Source organism: Salvelinus alpinus, chromosome 17, assembly GCF_045679555.1.
Source record: "Salvelinus alpinus chromosome 17, SLU_Salpinus.1, whole genome shotgun sequence".
Taxonomy (NCBI): Eukaryota; Metazoa; Chordata; class Actinopteri; order Salmoniformes; family Salmonidae; genus Salvelinus; species Salvelinus alpinus.
This window is the reverse complement of record NC_092102.1, coordinates 29,797,313-29,813,449: the sequence shown is the minus strand read 5'-3', so window position 1 is coordinate 29,813,449 and position 16,137 is coordinate 29,797,313. Positions and strand designations below refer to the sequence as shown.

General features: G+C 44.7%; 1 protein-coding gene across 1 annotated transcript in view; it reads right to left on the bottom strand.

Annotated features, from left to right (window-relative positions):
* Positions 1-16,137, bottom strand: part of celsr3 (cadherin, EGF LAG seven-pass G-type receptor 3) — a 58,064-nt gene that overhangs the window by 19,653 nt on the left and 22,274 nt on the right. Inside the window, exons 4-13 of the mRNA XM_071348467.1 lie at positions 14,010-14,232; positions 13,342-13,457; positions 13,142-13,230; positions 12,577-12,734; positions 11,627-11,790; positions 11,121-11,246; positions 10,831-11,000; positions 10,458-10,643; positions 9,702-9,812; positions 7,799-7,967 (exon numbers count right to left, since the gene is read on the bottom strand). Coding sequence (XP_071204568.1) covers positions 7,799-7,967; positions 9,702-9,812; positions 10,458-10,643; positions 10,831-11,000; positions 11,121-11,246; positions 11,627-11,790; positions 12,577-12,734; positions 13,142-13,230; positions 13,342-13,457; positions 14,010-14,232 — 1,512 coding nt within the window. The remainder of the gene's footprint in view (positions 1-7,798; positions 7,968-9,701; positions 9,813-10,457; positions 10,644-10,830; positions 11,001-11,120; positions 11,247-11,626; positions 11,791-12,576; positions 12,735-13,141; positions 13,231-13,341; positions 13,458-14,009; positions 14,233-16,137) is intronic.

Sequence of the window (16,137 nt, the reverse complement as noted above, 5' to 3'; positions counted from 1 at the left end):
GTGGGGTTATGGTATGCGCAGGCATAAGCTACAAACAACGAACACAACTGAATTTTATCGATGACAATTTGAATGCACAGAGATACTGTGACGAGGTCCTGAGGCTCATTGTCGTGCCATTCATCTGCCTCCATCACTTCATGTTTCAGCATGAAATGCAAGGCCCCATGTCGCAACGATCTGTACACAATTCCTGGAAGCTGAAAATGTCCCAGTACTTCCATGGCCTGTACACTCACCAGACATGTTACCCGTTGAGTATGTTTGGGATGCTCTGGGTCGACGTGTACAACGGCGTGTTCCAATTCCTGCCAATATCCAGCAACTTCACACGGCCATCGAAGAGGAGTGGGACAACATTCCACAGTCAACAGCCTGATCAATTATATTTGAAGGAGATGTGTCACGCTGTATGAGGCAGATGGTGGACACATACTGACTGGTTTTCTTATCCACGCCCCTACCCTTTTTTTTAAGGTACAGTATCTGTGACTAACAGATGCATATCTGTATTCCCAGTCATGTCAAATCCATAGATTAAGGCCTAATGAATGTATTTCAATTGAATTATTTCCTTATATGAAATGTAAAAAAATTAAATGGTTACGTTAATATCTTTTTCATACATTTTTTACACTAGTGTTAGCTTGCTAGCTAGCCAGCATTAGCTACCTAGCTAGCAAGCTCTAGTCTAGTCCAATGGAAATCGATGCAACCCTGCTGGCTACATGGCTAGCTAGATGACCAGTGGGGACAGTGAAGTTCATATGATATTCAAGCCTCTAATAAGTGCCATCGTGCAGAAAAAACAAAGTAAATACTGTTTGATGAGCTAGCTAAGTTAGCTAGCAAGGTATACCTGTTATCAAAGAGGATGCTAGCTAGCTTTGCATGCATGGCAGGACCAGTGTTGTCAAAGACGGTAGAGACCGCCTCTGGTGCTGTCAATATTACAACCAGGACGGACTGTTCTATGGTATGCAAAAGTGCCGGCACATACACAGATGCAGCTCTCATGCATTGCAATGATATTTTATTATCTGTAGTTAATCATAGTCAATACACATAAATTAACATAGCTATGAGTGAGCATGTTGTAAACTGTAAAGTATCTAGCTCGATGTGTCATCGCAAATTATCTTGCTATTGCATAAAAAAGTGCATACGACAAAATATATCTCACTACGTTGCCTATTTAGTCAACAACTTCTCTGACATTTGACTCGTAGTTCTTGAACAGGAAAGAAGTGGAGACAGTTTTTAGTGACCTACCAGATCACAACAAACAGAACAGCGAGGGGGAGATAAAAATGATGGTTAGGGAGAAATCAACCATATCACCACTAGGTATCATCGTATCCCCAAGAATCAAATTGATTTCAACAGTACTTGATGTAGAGTCCACTAGCTTGCTGCACTGATGTAACATGTCTATTGCATATGATTTGTATATAAACATATTTGGGACATTTTGGAAAACACATATGGATCTCTTAGGAACACATACATCTATGTATTTTTTCTGTAAACTGATTAGAAAACTGACTCACATTTCTGGGGTGAGGTGGGGCTAACTAAATGAGAAATGGCAATCCAGGAGAAATGTAAATACTGCATCCTTTGTTGTATCAACTGCCTTCTTACACTAAGATCAAATCAAATGTTATTTGTCACATGCGCTGAATACAACAGGTGTAGACCTTACAGAGAAATGCTTACTTACAAGCCCTTCACCAACAATGCAGTTTAAAGAAAATTAAGTAAAAAATAACATAATTAAAGAGCAGCAGTAAAATAACAGTAGCGAGCCTTTATACAGGGGATACCGGTACAGAGTCAATGTGTGGGGGCACAGGTTAGTCGAGGTAATTGAGGTAATGTGTACATGTAGTTAGAGTTAAAGTGACTATGCATAGATAATAAACAGAGAGTAGCAGCAGCAGAAAAGAAAGGGGGGGAACAAATAGTCTGGGTAGCCACTTGATTAGCTGTTCAGGAGTCTTATGGCTTGGGGGTAGAAGCTGTTAAGAAGCCTTTTGGACCTAGACTTGGCGCTCCGGTACCGCTTGGCGTGCGGTAGCAGAGAAAACAGTCTATGACTAGGGTGGCTGGAGTCTTTGACAATTTTTAGGGCCTTCCTCTGACACCGCCTGGTATAGAGGTCCTGGATGGCAGGAAGCTTGTTGACCTGTTTAAAGGTCTAACTCACATCGGCTACGGAGAGCGTGCCTACACAGTCGTCCGGAACAGCTGATGCTCTCATGCATGCTTCAGTGTTGCTTGCCTCGAAGCGAGCATAGAAGTAATTTAGCTAATCCGGTAGGCTCATGTCGCTGGGCAGCTCGCGGCTGTGGTCCCTTTGTAGTCTGTAATAGTTTGCAAGTCATGCCACATCCGACGAGGGTCGGAGCCGGTGTAATACGATTCAATCTCAGTCCTGTATTGACGCTTTGCCTGTTTGATGGTTCGTCGGAGGGCATAGCGGGATTTCTTATTAGCGTCCGGGTTAGAGTCCCGCTCCTTGAAAGCGGCAACTCTACCCTTTAGCTCAGTGCTGATGTTGCCTGTAATCCATGGCTTCTGGTTGGGGTATGTACGTACAGTCACTGTAGGGACGACGTCATCGATGCACTTATTGATTAAGCCAGTGACTGATGTGGTGTACTCCCCAATGCCATCGAAAGTATCCCAGAACGTATTCCAGTCTGTGCTAGCTAAACAGATGGGAGGTGCAACCAAGCTTACATGAAACCATTCATGAAGACAAATGATCTGAAGTACGTAGGCCCCTACCTGCTGAGTATAAAAAATAAAGATAACTATAGAATCACACAGTACTGATGAAAATCTAGTGCATTTGATCTGGGTATAGGAGGACGTCTAGTGGTCACCGGGTTTTTCATCCTCAGTCACAAGCTATCATAATGTGTATCGCCCCTTCACAAGCTTGATGTTGGGTCCCCTTTCCTATGGACACAAAACAACTAGAGATTTTACACACTATTGTGGAATGCAGTGATATATATTTGATGCAGGTATTTACTTTGCAACATGTATTGTCATTGACGAGAACAAAATATAATTGTATGAGCTATGCATTTGTGTACTGGCATTTTTGTACCCCTCTGCTGCAGGCTGAGAGCAGCCTGATCTAGCTAGATAGATGAGGCAGTCCAGTTCCAGAGAGGCAGTCCATTCTGCATTCCTTCTTGACTTCGATACAATGTGTCGTCATGCATTTGTGCATGCACACTGGTAAATGTCATAGCTATCACGTTAGCTGACTTAGTTAGCTCATCAACCAGTATTTTCTTTGCCATTTCTGCACGATGGTACTTATAAATTAAAGTCTTGAATCACATTAGGGCCCTCACTGTCACCACTGCTGGTCATCTAGCTAGCCACATAGCCAGCATCGGTTTACACCTACTAGAGCTGGTTAGCTAAGAAGCTAACGCTAGCTAGCTAACGATAGCTGATTATCATGTAGCATGCTGACTAGCGTCGCTAGCATGCTAATGTCGATGCACCACGATGTCGTGGGACTGCAAAATCAAGCAAATGTTACTGAACTTATGACAAAATCATGTTTCGACATTGTGGTGGCTATTGCTGTTTTGGTTGTTTGTTTTTTCTTTAGTGACATTGCGAATATAATCTTTTAGGCATTTAACTCTGATTTAACTACCGGTGTGTATCTAATCTGGTTTTGGCATGAGAAAATGAGTGAAGTTCCAATTTCCCAGAGAATTTGCAAACTCAACGATACAGAGCTTCAGAAATAAAAGTTCTGGTCACGGATTACGAGCCACTACCAATAAAAAAAACTGTCCATTGAAACCTAAAACAAAAGCAAAGATTTGGACATACAGTTGAAGTCGGAAGTTTACATACACTTAGGTTGGAGTTATTAAAAGTTGTTTTTCAACCAGTCCACAAATTTCTTGTTAACAAAATATAGTTTTGGCAAGTCGGTTAGGACATCTACTTTGTGCATGACACAAGTCATTTTTCCAACAATTGTTTACAGACAGATTATTTCACTTATAATTCACTGTATTACAATTCCAGTGGGTCAGAAGTTTACATACACTAAGTTGACTGTGCCTTTAAACAGCTTGGAAAATTCCAGAAAATGATGTCATGACTTTAGAAGCTTCTGATAGGCTAATTGACATCATTTGAGTCAATTGGAGGTGTACCTGTGGTACAGGCAAGGCCTACCTTGCCTCTTTGCTTGACGTCATGGGAAAATCAAAAGAAATCAGCCAAGACCTCAGAAAACAAACTGTAGACCTCCACAAGTCTGGTTCATCCTTGGGAGCAATTTCCAAATGCCTGAAGGTACTACGTTCATCTGTACAAACAATAGTATGCAAGTATAAACACCATGGGACCACGCAGCCGTCATACCGCTCAGGAAGGAGACGCTTTTTGTCTCCTAGAGATGAACGTAATTCGGTGCGAAAAGTGCAAATCAATCCCAGAACAACAGCAAAGGACCTTGTTAAGATGCTGGAGGAAATAGGTACAAAAGTACAATAAAAAGAGTCCTATATCGACATAACCTGAAAGGCCGCTCAGCAAGGAAGAAGCCACTCCTCCAAAACCGCCATAAAAAAGCCTGACTACGGTTTGCAACTGCACATGGGGATAAAGATTGTACTTTTTGGAGAAATGTCCTCTGGTCTGATGAAACAAAAATATAACTGTTTGGCCATAATGACCATCATTATGTTATGGAGGAAAAAGGGGGATGCTTGCAAGCCGAAGAACACCATCCCAACCGTGAAGCCTGGGGGTGGCAGCATCATGTTGTGGGGGTGCTTCGAAGCAGGTGGAACTGGTGCACTTCACAAAATAGATGGCATCTTGAGGAAAGGAAAACTATGTGGATATATTGAAGCAACATCTCAAGACATCAGTCAGGAAGTTAAAGCTGGGTCACAAATAGGTTTTCCAAATGGACAATGACCCCAAGCATACTTCCAGTTGTGACAAAGTTGTGGCAAAATGGCTTAAGGACAACAAAGTCAATGTATTGGAGTGGCCATCACAAAGCCCTGACCTCAATCCTATAGAAAATTTGTGGGCAGAATTGAAAAAGCGTGTGCGAACAAGGAGGCCTACAAACCTGACCCGGTTACACCAGCTCTGTCAGGAGGAATGGGCCAAAATTCACCCAACTTATTGTAGGAAGCTTGTGGAAGGCTACCAAAACGTTTGACCGAAGTTACACAATTTAAAGGCAATGCTACCAAATACTAATTGAGTGTATGTAAACTTCTGACCCACTGGGAATGTGATCCTAACTGACCGAAGAGAGGGAATTTTTACTAGGATTAAATGTCAGGAATTGTGAAAAACTGAGTTTAAATGTATTTGGCTAAGGTGTATGTAAACTTCCAACTTCAACTGTTTGTGCATTAATACATACTACACACAAAAACGCTTTTAGCATAGAGCTGTTCACACAAGATACATAGGCTGCTATTCAATCCTATCGCAGGTTCTAGGAATTGCGGCTTTTAAAGGCAATGTGTTTGTGGAGAACCAATTCATGGTAAATGCTGCAAATGTTGGCTCAATTGGAAATGGCCTTTTATTAAAAAGCGAAGTGCCTATAACATAGCCCTCAGTCACTATAAAAACCTAGGCATAACACCATAGAGCCCTACTGTCCACACACATACGATATTTGTGTATCAAAGAAATCCATATAAAACTACAGCCTCCTAGAGCTCTAACCACAAACACCGTTTTCATCAGAAAAAACAAAGCTTCATGTTGAATTCTTCTCACATAGTTTTCTTTAGCGAACCGAGTTTAAAATAATCTCCCTATAGAACCAGGTGAGTGCTGTGAACCTCTTTCTGTGAACAGCTCTTACAAAAGTCCCTCACAAAGGATCCTGCACCTATTAAATGTGTCCTTGCATTCACAATATAAGGATATATGTCACTATAGATTCCTACACATAATAGCCCTCACCATGGAAACTGACAAAGACAGAGATGTTGGCCTTGACTGCATACAAATGCACACAATGACACCATCCTTGCCGTGGCAAGCTGCATGTTGGGAAATTAACATACACTATATATACAAAAGTATGTGCACACCCCTCCAAATTAGTGGATTTGGTTATTTCAGCTACAAGGTGTGTAAAATCGAGCACGCAATCATAAAATCTCAATAGACACACATTGCCAGTAGAATGGCCTTACTGAAGAGCTCAGTGACTTTCAACGTGGCACCGTCACAGGATGCCACCTTTCCAACAAGTCAGTTCATCAAATTTCTGCCCTGCTAGAGCTGCCCTGGTCAACTGTAAGTGCTGTTATTGTGAAGTGGAAACGTCTTGGAGCAACAACGGCTCAGCCGCAAAGTGGTAGGCCACACAAGCTCACAGAACTGGACCGCCGAGTGCTGAAGTGTGTAGCCTTTAAAAATTGTCTGTCCAACACTCACTACTGAGTTTCAATCTGTTTCTGGAAGCAATGTCAGCACAAGAACTGTTCGTCACGAAATGGGTTTCCATGTCCGAGCAGCAGCACACAAGCCTAAGATCACCATGCGCAATGCCAAGAGTCGGTTGGAGTGGTGTAAAGCTCGCCGCTATTGGACTGTGGAGCAGTGGAAACGCGTTCTCTGGAGTGATGAATCACAAATCACCATCTGGCAGTGACGGATGAATCTGGGGTTGGCGCATGCCAGGAGAATGCTACCTGCCGGAATGCCAACTGTAAAGTTTGGTGGAGGAGGAATAATGGTCTGGGGCTGTTTTTCATGGTTCAGGCTAGGCCCCTTAATTCCAGTGGAGGGAAATCTTAATGCTACAGAATACAATTACATTCTAGACAAATCTATGCTTCCAACTTTGTGGCAACAGTTTGGTGAAGGCCCTTTCCTGTTTCAGCATGACAATTCCCCCGTGCATAAAGCGAGGTCCATACAGAAATGGTTTGTTGATATCGGTGTGGAAGAACTTGACTGGCCTGCACAGAGCCCTGACCTTAACCCCATCGTTCACTTTTGGGATAAATTGGAACGCCGACTGCGAGCTCTGGGTCGATTCAACTGAAATCTATCAGAACTATCCCTATTTCATTTTCATTGCAGCTAATTATCCTGTGCATGCTAAAAAGCAAACAGGCGAACACAAACAAATACAGCCCCACACTGACAGCAGATGTCCTCATGTCAGTGCCCTGTCGTGCGGTGCCCTATGTGTATGTACAGTATGTGTGCCTGTATAGTATATAGTGTGTGAACAGAGCTGTAACTCTCTCGTGCGTGAGAAAGCCCTGAAGCTAATTCAGCACTGGAGTACTCACAGCCAAAGATGAGAGGGAATTATTCAGAGCACTTCCGAGTGGCGTTATGAAACTTTGATTGGTCTCCTCCTGACGCTCATTGGCCAGCTCCATATGTACTGTAATGCTCATTGTGCTGATGAAAGCCAACACCGTGGTAATGAAGCGCTGCTACACTATGCTAATAGGGAGAGGTGTTTGTTGTAGATGGTGCTGAAGGGATGTCAGCCTCTGTATTTCCTCTCCTCCCCCCGCGGTGCTCACCGCTTCCTCTCTCCTTCTTTTTTCACTCTTTCTCCATCACACCTCTCAAACTTTCTTTCTCTTTATAGTCACCTCACCTGATAGTTTTGTATAATTTGCCAACAGAGAAATAAACATAGGTCTTTTTGCAAATGCTAAATGCCTGCACATATACACACACACACATCTGCTGACTCACAAACACACAAATACATATTCTCTGTCTTGCAGTATCTTACCTGGTTCGCACAGACAGGTGTGGCGTTCCCAATTGTCACAACAGCGGCTGTGGGGCGGGCAGGAGGAAGAGACACAGGGGTTGCCAACGCTACAGCCCGTCTCCACTTTGACAGCCCTGGAGGGGCGGGGCAGGGGCGTGGCATCTGGTCGCACCCCCAAACGAACCCCCTAAAACATAGACGAAATAGGTGTCAAATACAGTCTCATAAGAACATAGACCAATATACCATACATAGACCAATATACCATACACAGACGAATATACCATACATAGCATACAGTCGTGGCCAAAAGTTTTGAGAATGACACATATTAATTTCCACAAACTTTGCTGCTTCAGTGTCTTTAGATATTTTTGTCAGATGTTACTATGGAATACTGAAGTATAAATACAAGCATTTCATAAGTGTCAAAGGCTTTTATTGACAATTACATGAAGTTGATGCAAAGAGTCAATATTTTCAGTGTTGACCCTTCTTTTTCAAGACCTCTGCAATCCTCCCTGGCATGCTGTCAATTAACTTCTGGGCCACATCCTGACTGATGGCAGCCCATTCTTGCATAATCAATGCTTGGAGTTTGTCAGAATTTGTGGGTTTTTTGTTTGTCCACCCACCTCTTGAGGATTGACCACAAGTTCTCAATGGGATTAAGGTCTGGGGAGTTTCCTGGCCATGTACCCAAAATATTGATGTTTTGTTCCCCGAGCTACTTAGTTATCACTTTTGCCTTATGGCAAGGTGCTCCATCATGCTGGAAAAGGCATTGTTCGTCACCAAACTGTTCCTGGATGGTTGGGAGAAGTTGCTCTCAGAGGATGTGTTGGTACCATTCTTAATTCATGGCTGTGTTCTTAGGAAAAATTGTGAGTGAGCCCACTCCCTTGGCTGAGAAGCAACCCCACACATGAATGGTCTCAGGATGCTTTACTGTTGGCATGACACAGGACTGATGGTAGCGCTCACCTTGTCTTCTCCGGACAAGCTTTTTTCCGGATTCCCCAAACAATCGGAAAGGGGATTCATCAGAGAAAATGACTTTACCCCAGTCCTCAGCAGTCCAATCCCTGTACCTTTTGCAGAATATCAGTCTGTCCCTGATGTTTTTCCTGGAGAGAATTGGCTTATTTGCTGCCCTTCTTGACACCAGGCCATCCTCAAACTCACACCTGCCTGCTGCCATTCCTGAGCAAGCTCTGTACTGGTGGTGCCCCGATCCCACAGCTGAATCAACTTTAGGAGACGGTCCTGGCGCTTGCTGGACTTTCTTGGGTGCCCTGAAACCTTCTTCACAACAATTGAACCGCTCTCCTTGAAGTTCTTGATGATCCGATAAATGGTTGATTTAGGTGCAATCTTACTGGCAGCAATATCCTTACCTGTGAAGCCCTTTTTGTGCAAAACAATGATGACGGCACGTGTTTCCTTGCAGGTAACCATGATTGACTGAGGAAGAACAATGATTCCAAGCACCACCCTCCTTTTGAACCTTCCAGTCTGTTATTCGAACTCAATCAGCATGACAGAGTGATCTCCAGCCTTGTCCTCGTCAACACTCACATCTGTGTTAACGAGAGAATCACTGACATGATGTCAGATGGTCCTTTTGTGGCAGGGCTGAAATGCAGTGGAAATGTTTTTGGGGGATTCAGTTCATTTGCATGGCAAAGAGGGACTTTGCAATTAATTGCAATTCATCGGATCACTCTTCATAAGATTCTGGAGTATATGCAAATTGCCATCATACAAACTGAGGCAGCAGACTTTGTGAAAATTTATATTTGTGTCATTCTCAAAACTTTTGGCCACGACTGTACATGCTGACACACAAAGTCTATAAGAGTCCCAGAAAGAATTATGGGCATCGGTTAAGATACAGTTGCCATTGTGATCGAACCCTTACCTGGATGCAGCCCCGTATCCCGTTCTGCACCTCCCCCAAGCCCAGGACTCCGCCCACATGGAGGTGTTTCACTTTCAGCCCATGGATCTCATTCCCCACTATCACTGTGCCCTGAGAGAGAGAGGGAAGAAATAGAGAGAGACTAAATAGATTACACTTAAAAATGTGTCATTTTAACCAGTTAACAGACGCTGTTATTCGGAATGACTTCAGTGCATTCAAATAGATGGAGTTAGAGAAAGAGAGGGGGAAGAGTGAATATGTGAAAGAACAGAACAGAATAGATAGAAAGGGTTAGACAGGTTTAGGGAGAGAAAGAGTGAGAGACACAAAACTATTTCAATGAAAGCAAGTGAACAAGAAGGATACAGGAGAGACCATGAAAGAGCATAACAAGACAGTGTGTGGTGCTACATGGCTGGAGTGAATTTTTACAAACACAGGTTTTAACACCAGCAGTGGGCAGACATTACACTGGCTTTAGGATTGGATATTGGGATTAACAACCTACAGGATTACAGGGCCAATTAGAGGTTATGATTTGCATTGAGACGTCTGCACTGCTGAGTGATATGGGGGTTTAGTGGGTCACTGGTCATTCTGGTCACGACCTTAATGTGTCTCTCCGGGTAAAAGTCACCTTTAGGTACAGATCTAGGATCAGTTTACGCCTCGACAATCATAGCCTAATCAATTAAGGGAAGAAACGCAAATCTGACTTTAAATCAGTGTGTATGGACAATTTGTGACTCTCACCTGGAAGAGGCCAAAGTCGAGGCGGACGGTAGCCACGTAGCGCGTCTCCCTCCCGCTGCGGACGTCTCGGAGCTCCAGCTGCAGGTCGTGCCAGCGCCCGTCGCTCACCTGCACCTGGTCCAGACGCAGACGCACCGGCAGCGTCGACCCCTTGGTCACCGAGAACACCAGCTGACCACTCACCAGCTGCAACAGAGACACGTGTAAATAATCCACAGAGTAATCCACACAAATATGGTTTGGAATCCCCCTGTAAGTTGCTATTAGTCCAACATAAATGGACACATTTCCAAAGACAGACGGACATATAGACACAGATAAACTAGTGCAGGTTAGGTAGCACAGGTAAGTGTAGATGTATGTGTGTACAGACCTGGAAGACCAGGCTGGTGTACTGTCCGGCCTGTGCCTGCAGCAGGGTGCCCTCCCTGGCCCGCGTCCTAAACACCAGGCCCAGGTACCAAGGTGTGGAGATGGTCACGTCATTCTTCAGGTCCCACCAGAGGGCACTGTTTCCCAGGAAACGATGTGGGTGGGGCATCACTGTAGGGGGGCAGGGAGAAGAGGTCAGTGAGGTTAGTATGAGGTGTGTGTATACGTCCGTTTATAAAGGAGTGAGAAAAGCCTATGTTTACTGGACAGGTATGTCAGTGCTTATCTTACCATGGCTGCAGTCCTTCCCTCCAAACCCTAGGGGGCAGTCACATGAGAAGGTCTCCCAGCTGACACGACACGTTCCTCCGTTCTGACATGGGTCGGAGTTACAGAAGGGCAGCTTGGCACTACATCCTATCAGAACCAGAGAAAATCATTACATCTGTGTTAACAAACTCAATCAACTTAGCGGTTAGTGGTTTCTATTGACAACACAAACACAGACAGGTATGCTAAAGATGCTTTGTGTCAAGTCTACAAAACCTGTGCACTGTGTTCACAAAATATTATACTTTTGGGAACAGAAAACTGTATTGAGATTGAATTTTTCATAGATGAGAAAATATGTAGAACGTCAGCCCAGTTTCATCTCGCTCCATCTTCTCCATTTGCTGGCCACTGTACTTCCTCTCATCACCATATTTGGTGGTGAGTGAGTGGAAGTTCCAACTGGATTTTTACCCCCAGTAAAGTATCTGAGTTCCCACTTGTATCTGTGAGTATGCTATACAGACCAGGTAGGGTTCCATTGTTAGCGATGTATCCCGCCAGGTCCAAAGGTCTGTTGTCGATGTGGAGGTCTTTCATACAGCCAATAAACTCCCGGGTGTGAAACGGGAAATGATCAGGCATGTTGGGCACTCCGCCCAAAAACAAGGGACCGGTGAGATCCAGAGATCTGAGAAGGGCGGAGAGAGAGGGAGAGAGAGAGAAAGCAGAGGGATAGAGAGAGAAGGTAGAGGGATAGAGAGAGAAGGCAGAGGGATAGAGAGAGAAGGTAGAGGGATAGAGAGAGAAGGCAGAGGGATAGAGAGAGAAGGCAGCGGGATAGAGAGAGAAGGCAGAGGGAGAGAAGGCAGAGGGATAGAGAGAGAAGGCAGAGGGAGACAAGGCAGAGGGATAGAGAGAGAAGGCAGAGGGAGACAAGGCAGAGGGATAGAGAGAGAAGGCAGAGGGAGACAAGGCAGAGGGATAGAGAGAGAAGGCAGAGGGAGACAAGGCAGAGGGATAGAGAGAGAAGGCAGAGGGAGACAAGGCAGAGGGATAGAGAGAGAAGGCAGAGGGAGACAAGGCAGAGGGATAGAGAGAGAAGGCAGAGGGAGACAAGGCAGAGGGATAGAGAGAGAAGGAGGATGGAAGAGAGGAGCACAACACTAGTAGATGTTGTCCTTGTCCTTTGCCCTTGTACTTTCCTCAGCGCTTACAGACCACAGCAGCAGTGGTGAGTGACTTGTCAAGTCCAGACAACATTGCCAGGCTTAAGTGGCAATGCTGAGGGTTTAACCCTGACACTGACGTGCACGTGACGTGCACGTGTGTGTGTGTGTGTGTGTGTGTGTGTGTGTGTGTGTGTGTGTGTGTGTGTGTGTGTGTGTGTGTGTGTGTGTGTGTGTGTGTGTGTGTGTGTGTGTGTGTGTGTGTGTGTGTGTGAGAGATAGAGAGATGGAGAGATGGAGAGACTTACTTCTTGGAGCTGGTCTGTTTGCCCTGAGCAGCACAGCTGTAGTTGCCGAGCTGCGTTCCGAAGCGTAGCGACACTGCTGTGTCACAGTCGTCCACGCTGACCACCGCCACCTTCTCATCAGATGGACCCTGGGCCTCCCCACTCACACTGCGCTTGGGCTGGGGCAGACACAGGGACAGTCAAATTTAACACACACACACACACACATACAAACAGTACACACACAGAACACACAGAATACACCAAAACACCTTGCTGTACTCTTGCTGCTTGTGCTGCTACAAAGACAGAGAGTAAAATGCAGTACACACACAGTGGACTATCAGAGAGAGGGAAGAATATGTGACATAGAAAGAAACACTGACACTGCAAATGGGCTAAGAGGGCAGGGGAACTCACAGCCACACTCACAGAGAGTGAAAGACAAACCTGTACACACAGCCATACCGTACTCACACTGTGCGAGGGCTGAGAAAAATGTAGAAGGGGAGAAAATTCGAACAAATGCATGGTATGTGCAGATATTAAGGGTTACACACACACACACACACACACAGGGACTCGCCTTGTTGTAGTAGTGGATGTGGACAGTGTGCCAGTTTCCATCGGCCACGCCCCCAGGTAGAAAGGGGCTCACCTGAGTGGACAATTCACCTGGGGACAGACAGGTCAGAGGTCACACTCAAAACCAGGGTTTTGCCTACCATTGTATAGGCGGGGCACACCTACAAAGCCATACACATACAGATACAGATCGACACATACCTGTGGAGTACTTGAGCACCACCTGTCCCTCTAGGATCTCCAGAGTCAGGAAGTCGTGTTTCTCATTGAAGCGTCCGTTGTAGAAGAGGAGGCCACTGTTCTCCAGAGTGGCAAAACTGTAATACAACCCACAACCATGTTAGAGCGCTGTGAGTAACCCCACCATCACACACACGGTACAGGAGATGCTCTGTACATAGTACAGGATAAGCTGTAGGGTTCACTGCAAATCTCTAATGCAAGTGTACATGAGTATATAGGACATTGTGGTATATAATAAATAAAAGATCTATGCCTGCTGAGAGAGGCTGGGACGGATCACGTCATGTGTCTTAAAGCTAATGTACCTCTGAGTCACGGGATTTAGTTAGACCTGAGATCACATGTGTGACCACTTCACCCTAGCAATCACGTCTGACCAATCAGAACACACCAAGGGGCCACACCAGGTCCCAAGTTGGGCCTCTAGGAGTGGGGGAGGGGACAAAGAGAACAGGATAGAGGGTAAAATATAAAAAATAAATGACATGACACATGAAAGAAAGAGCAGGAAATTGAGAAAGGGTCTAAAAAGAAAGATTGAAAGAGAGAGCGAGAGAGAGAAAGAGAGAAAAAGAGAGAGTGAGAGAGAAAATAAAGACAAAAAGAAAAAGAAAGTCAGTACTCACGTGAGAAAAATGGAGAGGTGGAATCTCTGGCGGAGGCCTCGGAACATGATAAATGATTTGGGGGGGAAGGAGCGTGCAGTGACAGCGCAGTAGGGCCGCTCGTACCCTCCTGCGGGGCACTCACAGCGGAACCCCCCTCCAGACAGCTCCCTGCACGTCCCCCCATTCCTACACACCCCCGGGACACAGCGGCCCTGACGCCTGTCCCACTCACACCGCTCGCCTGGGAAGGAGAGGGGATGCAGCATGTTACTGTACACATACAGTACCAGTCCAGTACCAGTACCAGTTTTATGATTTTCTACATTGTAGAATAATAGTGAAGACATCAAAACTATGAAATAACACATATGGAATCATGTAGTAACCAAAAAAGTGTCAAAACAATCAAAATATATTTTAGATTCTTTAAAGTAGCCGTCCTTTGCCTTGATGACAGCTTTGCACACGCTGCATTTTCTCAACCAGTTTCATGAGGTAGTCACCTGGAATGCATTTCAATTAACAGGTGTGCCTTGTTAATTTGTGGAATTTCTTTCCTTCTTAATGTGTTTTAGCCAATCAGTTGTGTTGTGACAAGGTAGGGGTGGTATACAGAAGATAGCCCTATTTGGTAAAAGACCAAGTCCATACTATGGCAAGAACAGCTCAAATAAGCAAAGAGAAACAACAATCCATCATTACTTTAAGACAAAAAGGTCAGTCAATGCTGAAAATTTCAAGATCTTTGAAAGTTTCTTCAAGTGCAGTCGCAAAAACCATGAAGCGCTATAATGAAACTGGCTCTCATGAGGACCGGCACAGGAAAGGAAGACCCAGAGTTATCTCTGCTGCAGAGGATAAGTTCATTAGAGTTACCAGCCTCAGAAATTGCAGCCCAAATAAATGCTTCACAGAGTTCAAGTAACAGACACATCTCAACATCAACTGTTCAGAGGGGACTGCGTGAATCAGGCCTTCATGGTAGAATTGCTGCAAAGAAACCACTACTAAAAGGACACCAATAAGAAGAAGAGATGTGCTTAGGCCAAGAAACACGAGCAATGGACATTAGACCGGTGGAAATCTGTCCTTTCGCTCTGATGAGTCCAAATGTGAGATTTTTGGTTCCAACCGCCGTGTCTTTGTGAGACGCAGAGTAGGTGAACGGATGATATCCGCATGTGTGGTTCCCACCGTGAAGCATGGAGGAGGAGGTGTGATAGTGTAGAGGTGCTTTGCTGGTGACACTGTCTGTGATTTATTTTGAATTCAAGGCACACTTAACCACCATGGCTACCACAGCATTCTGCAGTAATATGCCATCCCATCTGGTTTGCGCTTAGTGGGACAACCATTTGTTTTTCAACAGGACAATGACCCAACACACCTCCAGGCTGTTTAACTTCTTATGGCTGGGGGCAGTATTTAGTAGCTTGGATGAATAAGGTGCCCAGAGTAAACTGCCTGCTACTCAGTCCCAGAAGCTAAGATATGCATATTATTAGTAGATTTGGGTAGAAAAAACTCGGAAGTTTCTAAAACTGTTTGAATGATGTCTGTGAGTATAACAGAACTGACATGGCTGGCAAAAACATGAGAAAAAATCCAACCCGGAAGTGGGAAATCTGAGGTTTGTAGGTTTGCCTATCCAATATACAGTGTCTTTGGGGTCATATTGCACTTCCTAAGGCTTCCACTAGATGTCAACAGTCTTTAGAACCTTGTTTGATGCTTCTACTGTGAAGAATGAGGGAAGGAGAGCTCTTTGAGTCAGGTGTCTGGCATGAGCTGATCACTGGCGCTCCCGTGAGAGCGACCTGCGTTCCATCGCATTTCTGAAGGAATTCTCCGGTTGAAACATTATTGAAAATTTCTGTTAAAAACATCCTAAAGATTGATTCTATACTTCGTTTGACATGTTTCTATGAACTGTAATGGAATTTTTTGACTTTTCGTCTGACCTGCGCGTCATCAATTTGGATTTTGGAACTAAACGCGCGAACAAAAAGGAGGTATTTGGACATAAATTATGGATGTTATCGAACAAAACAAACATTTCTCTGTGGAACTGGGATTCCTGGGAGTGCATTCTGATGAAGATCATCAAAGGTAAGTGAATATTTATAATACTATTTCTGACTTCTGT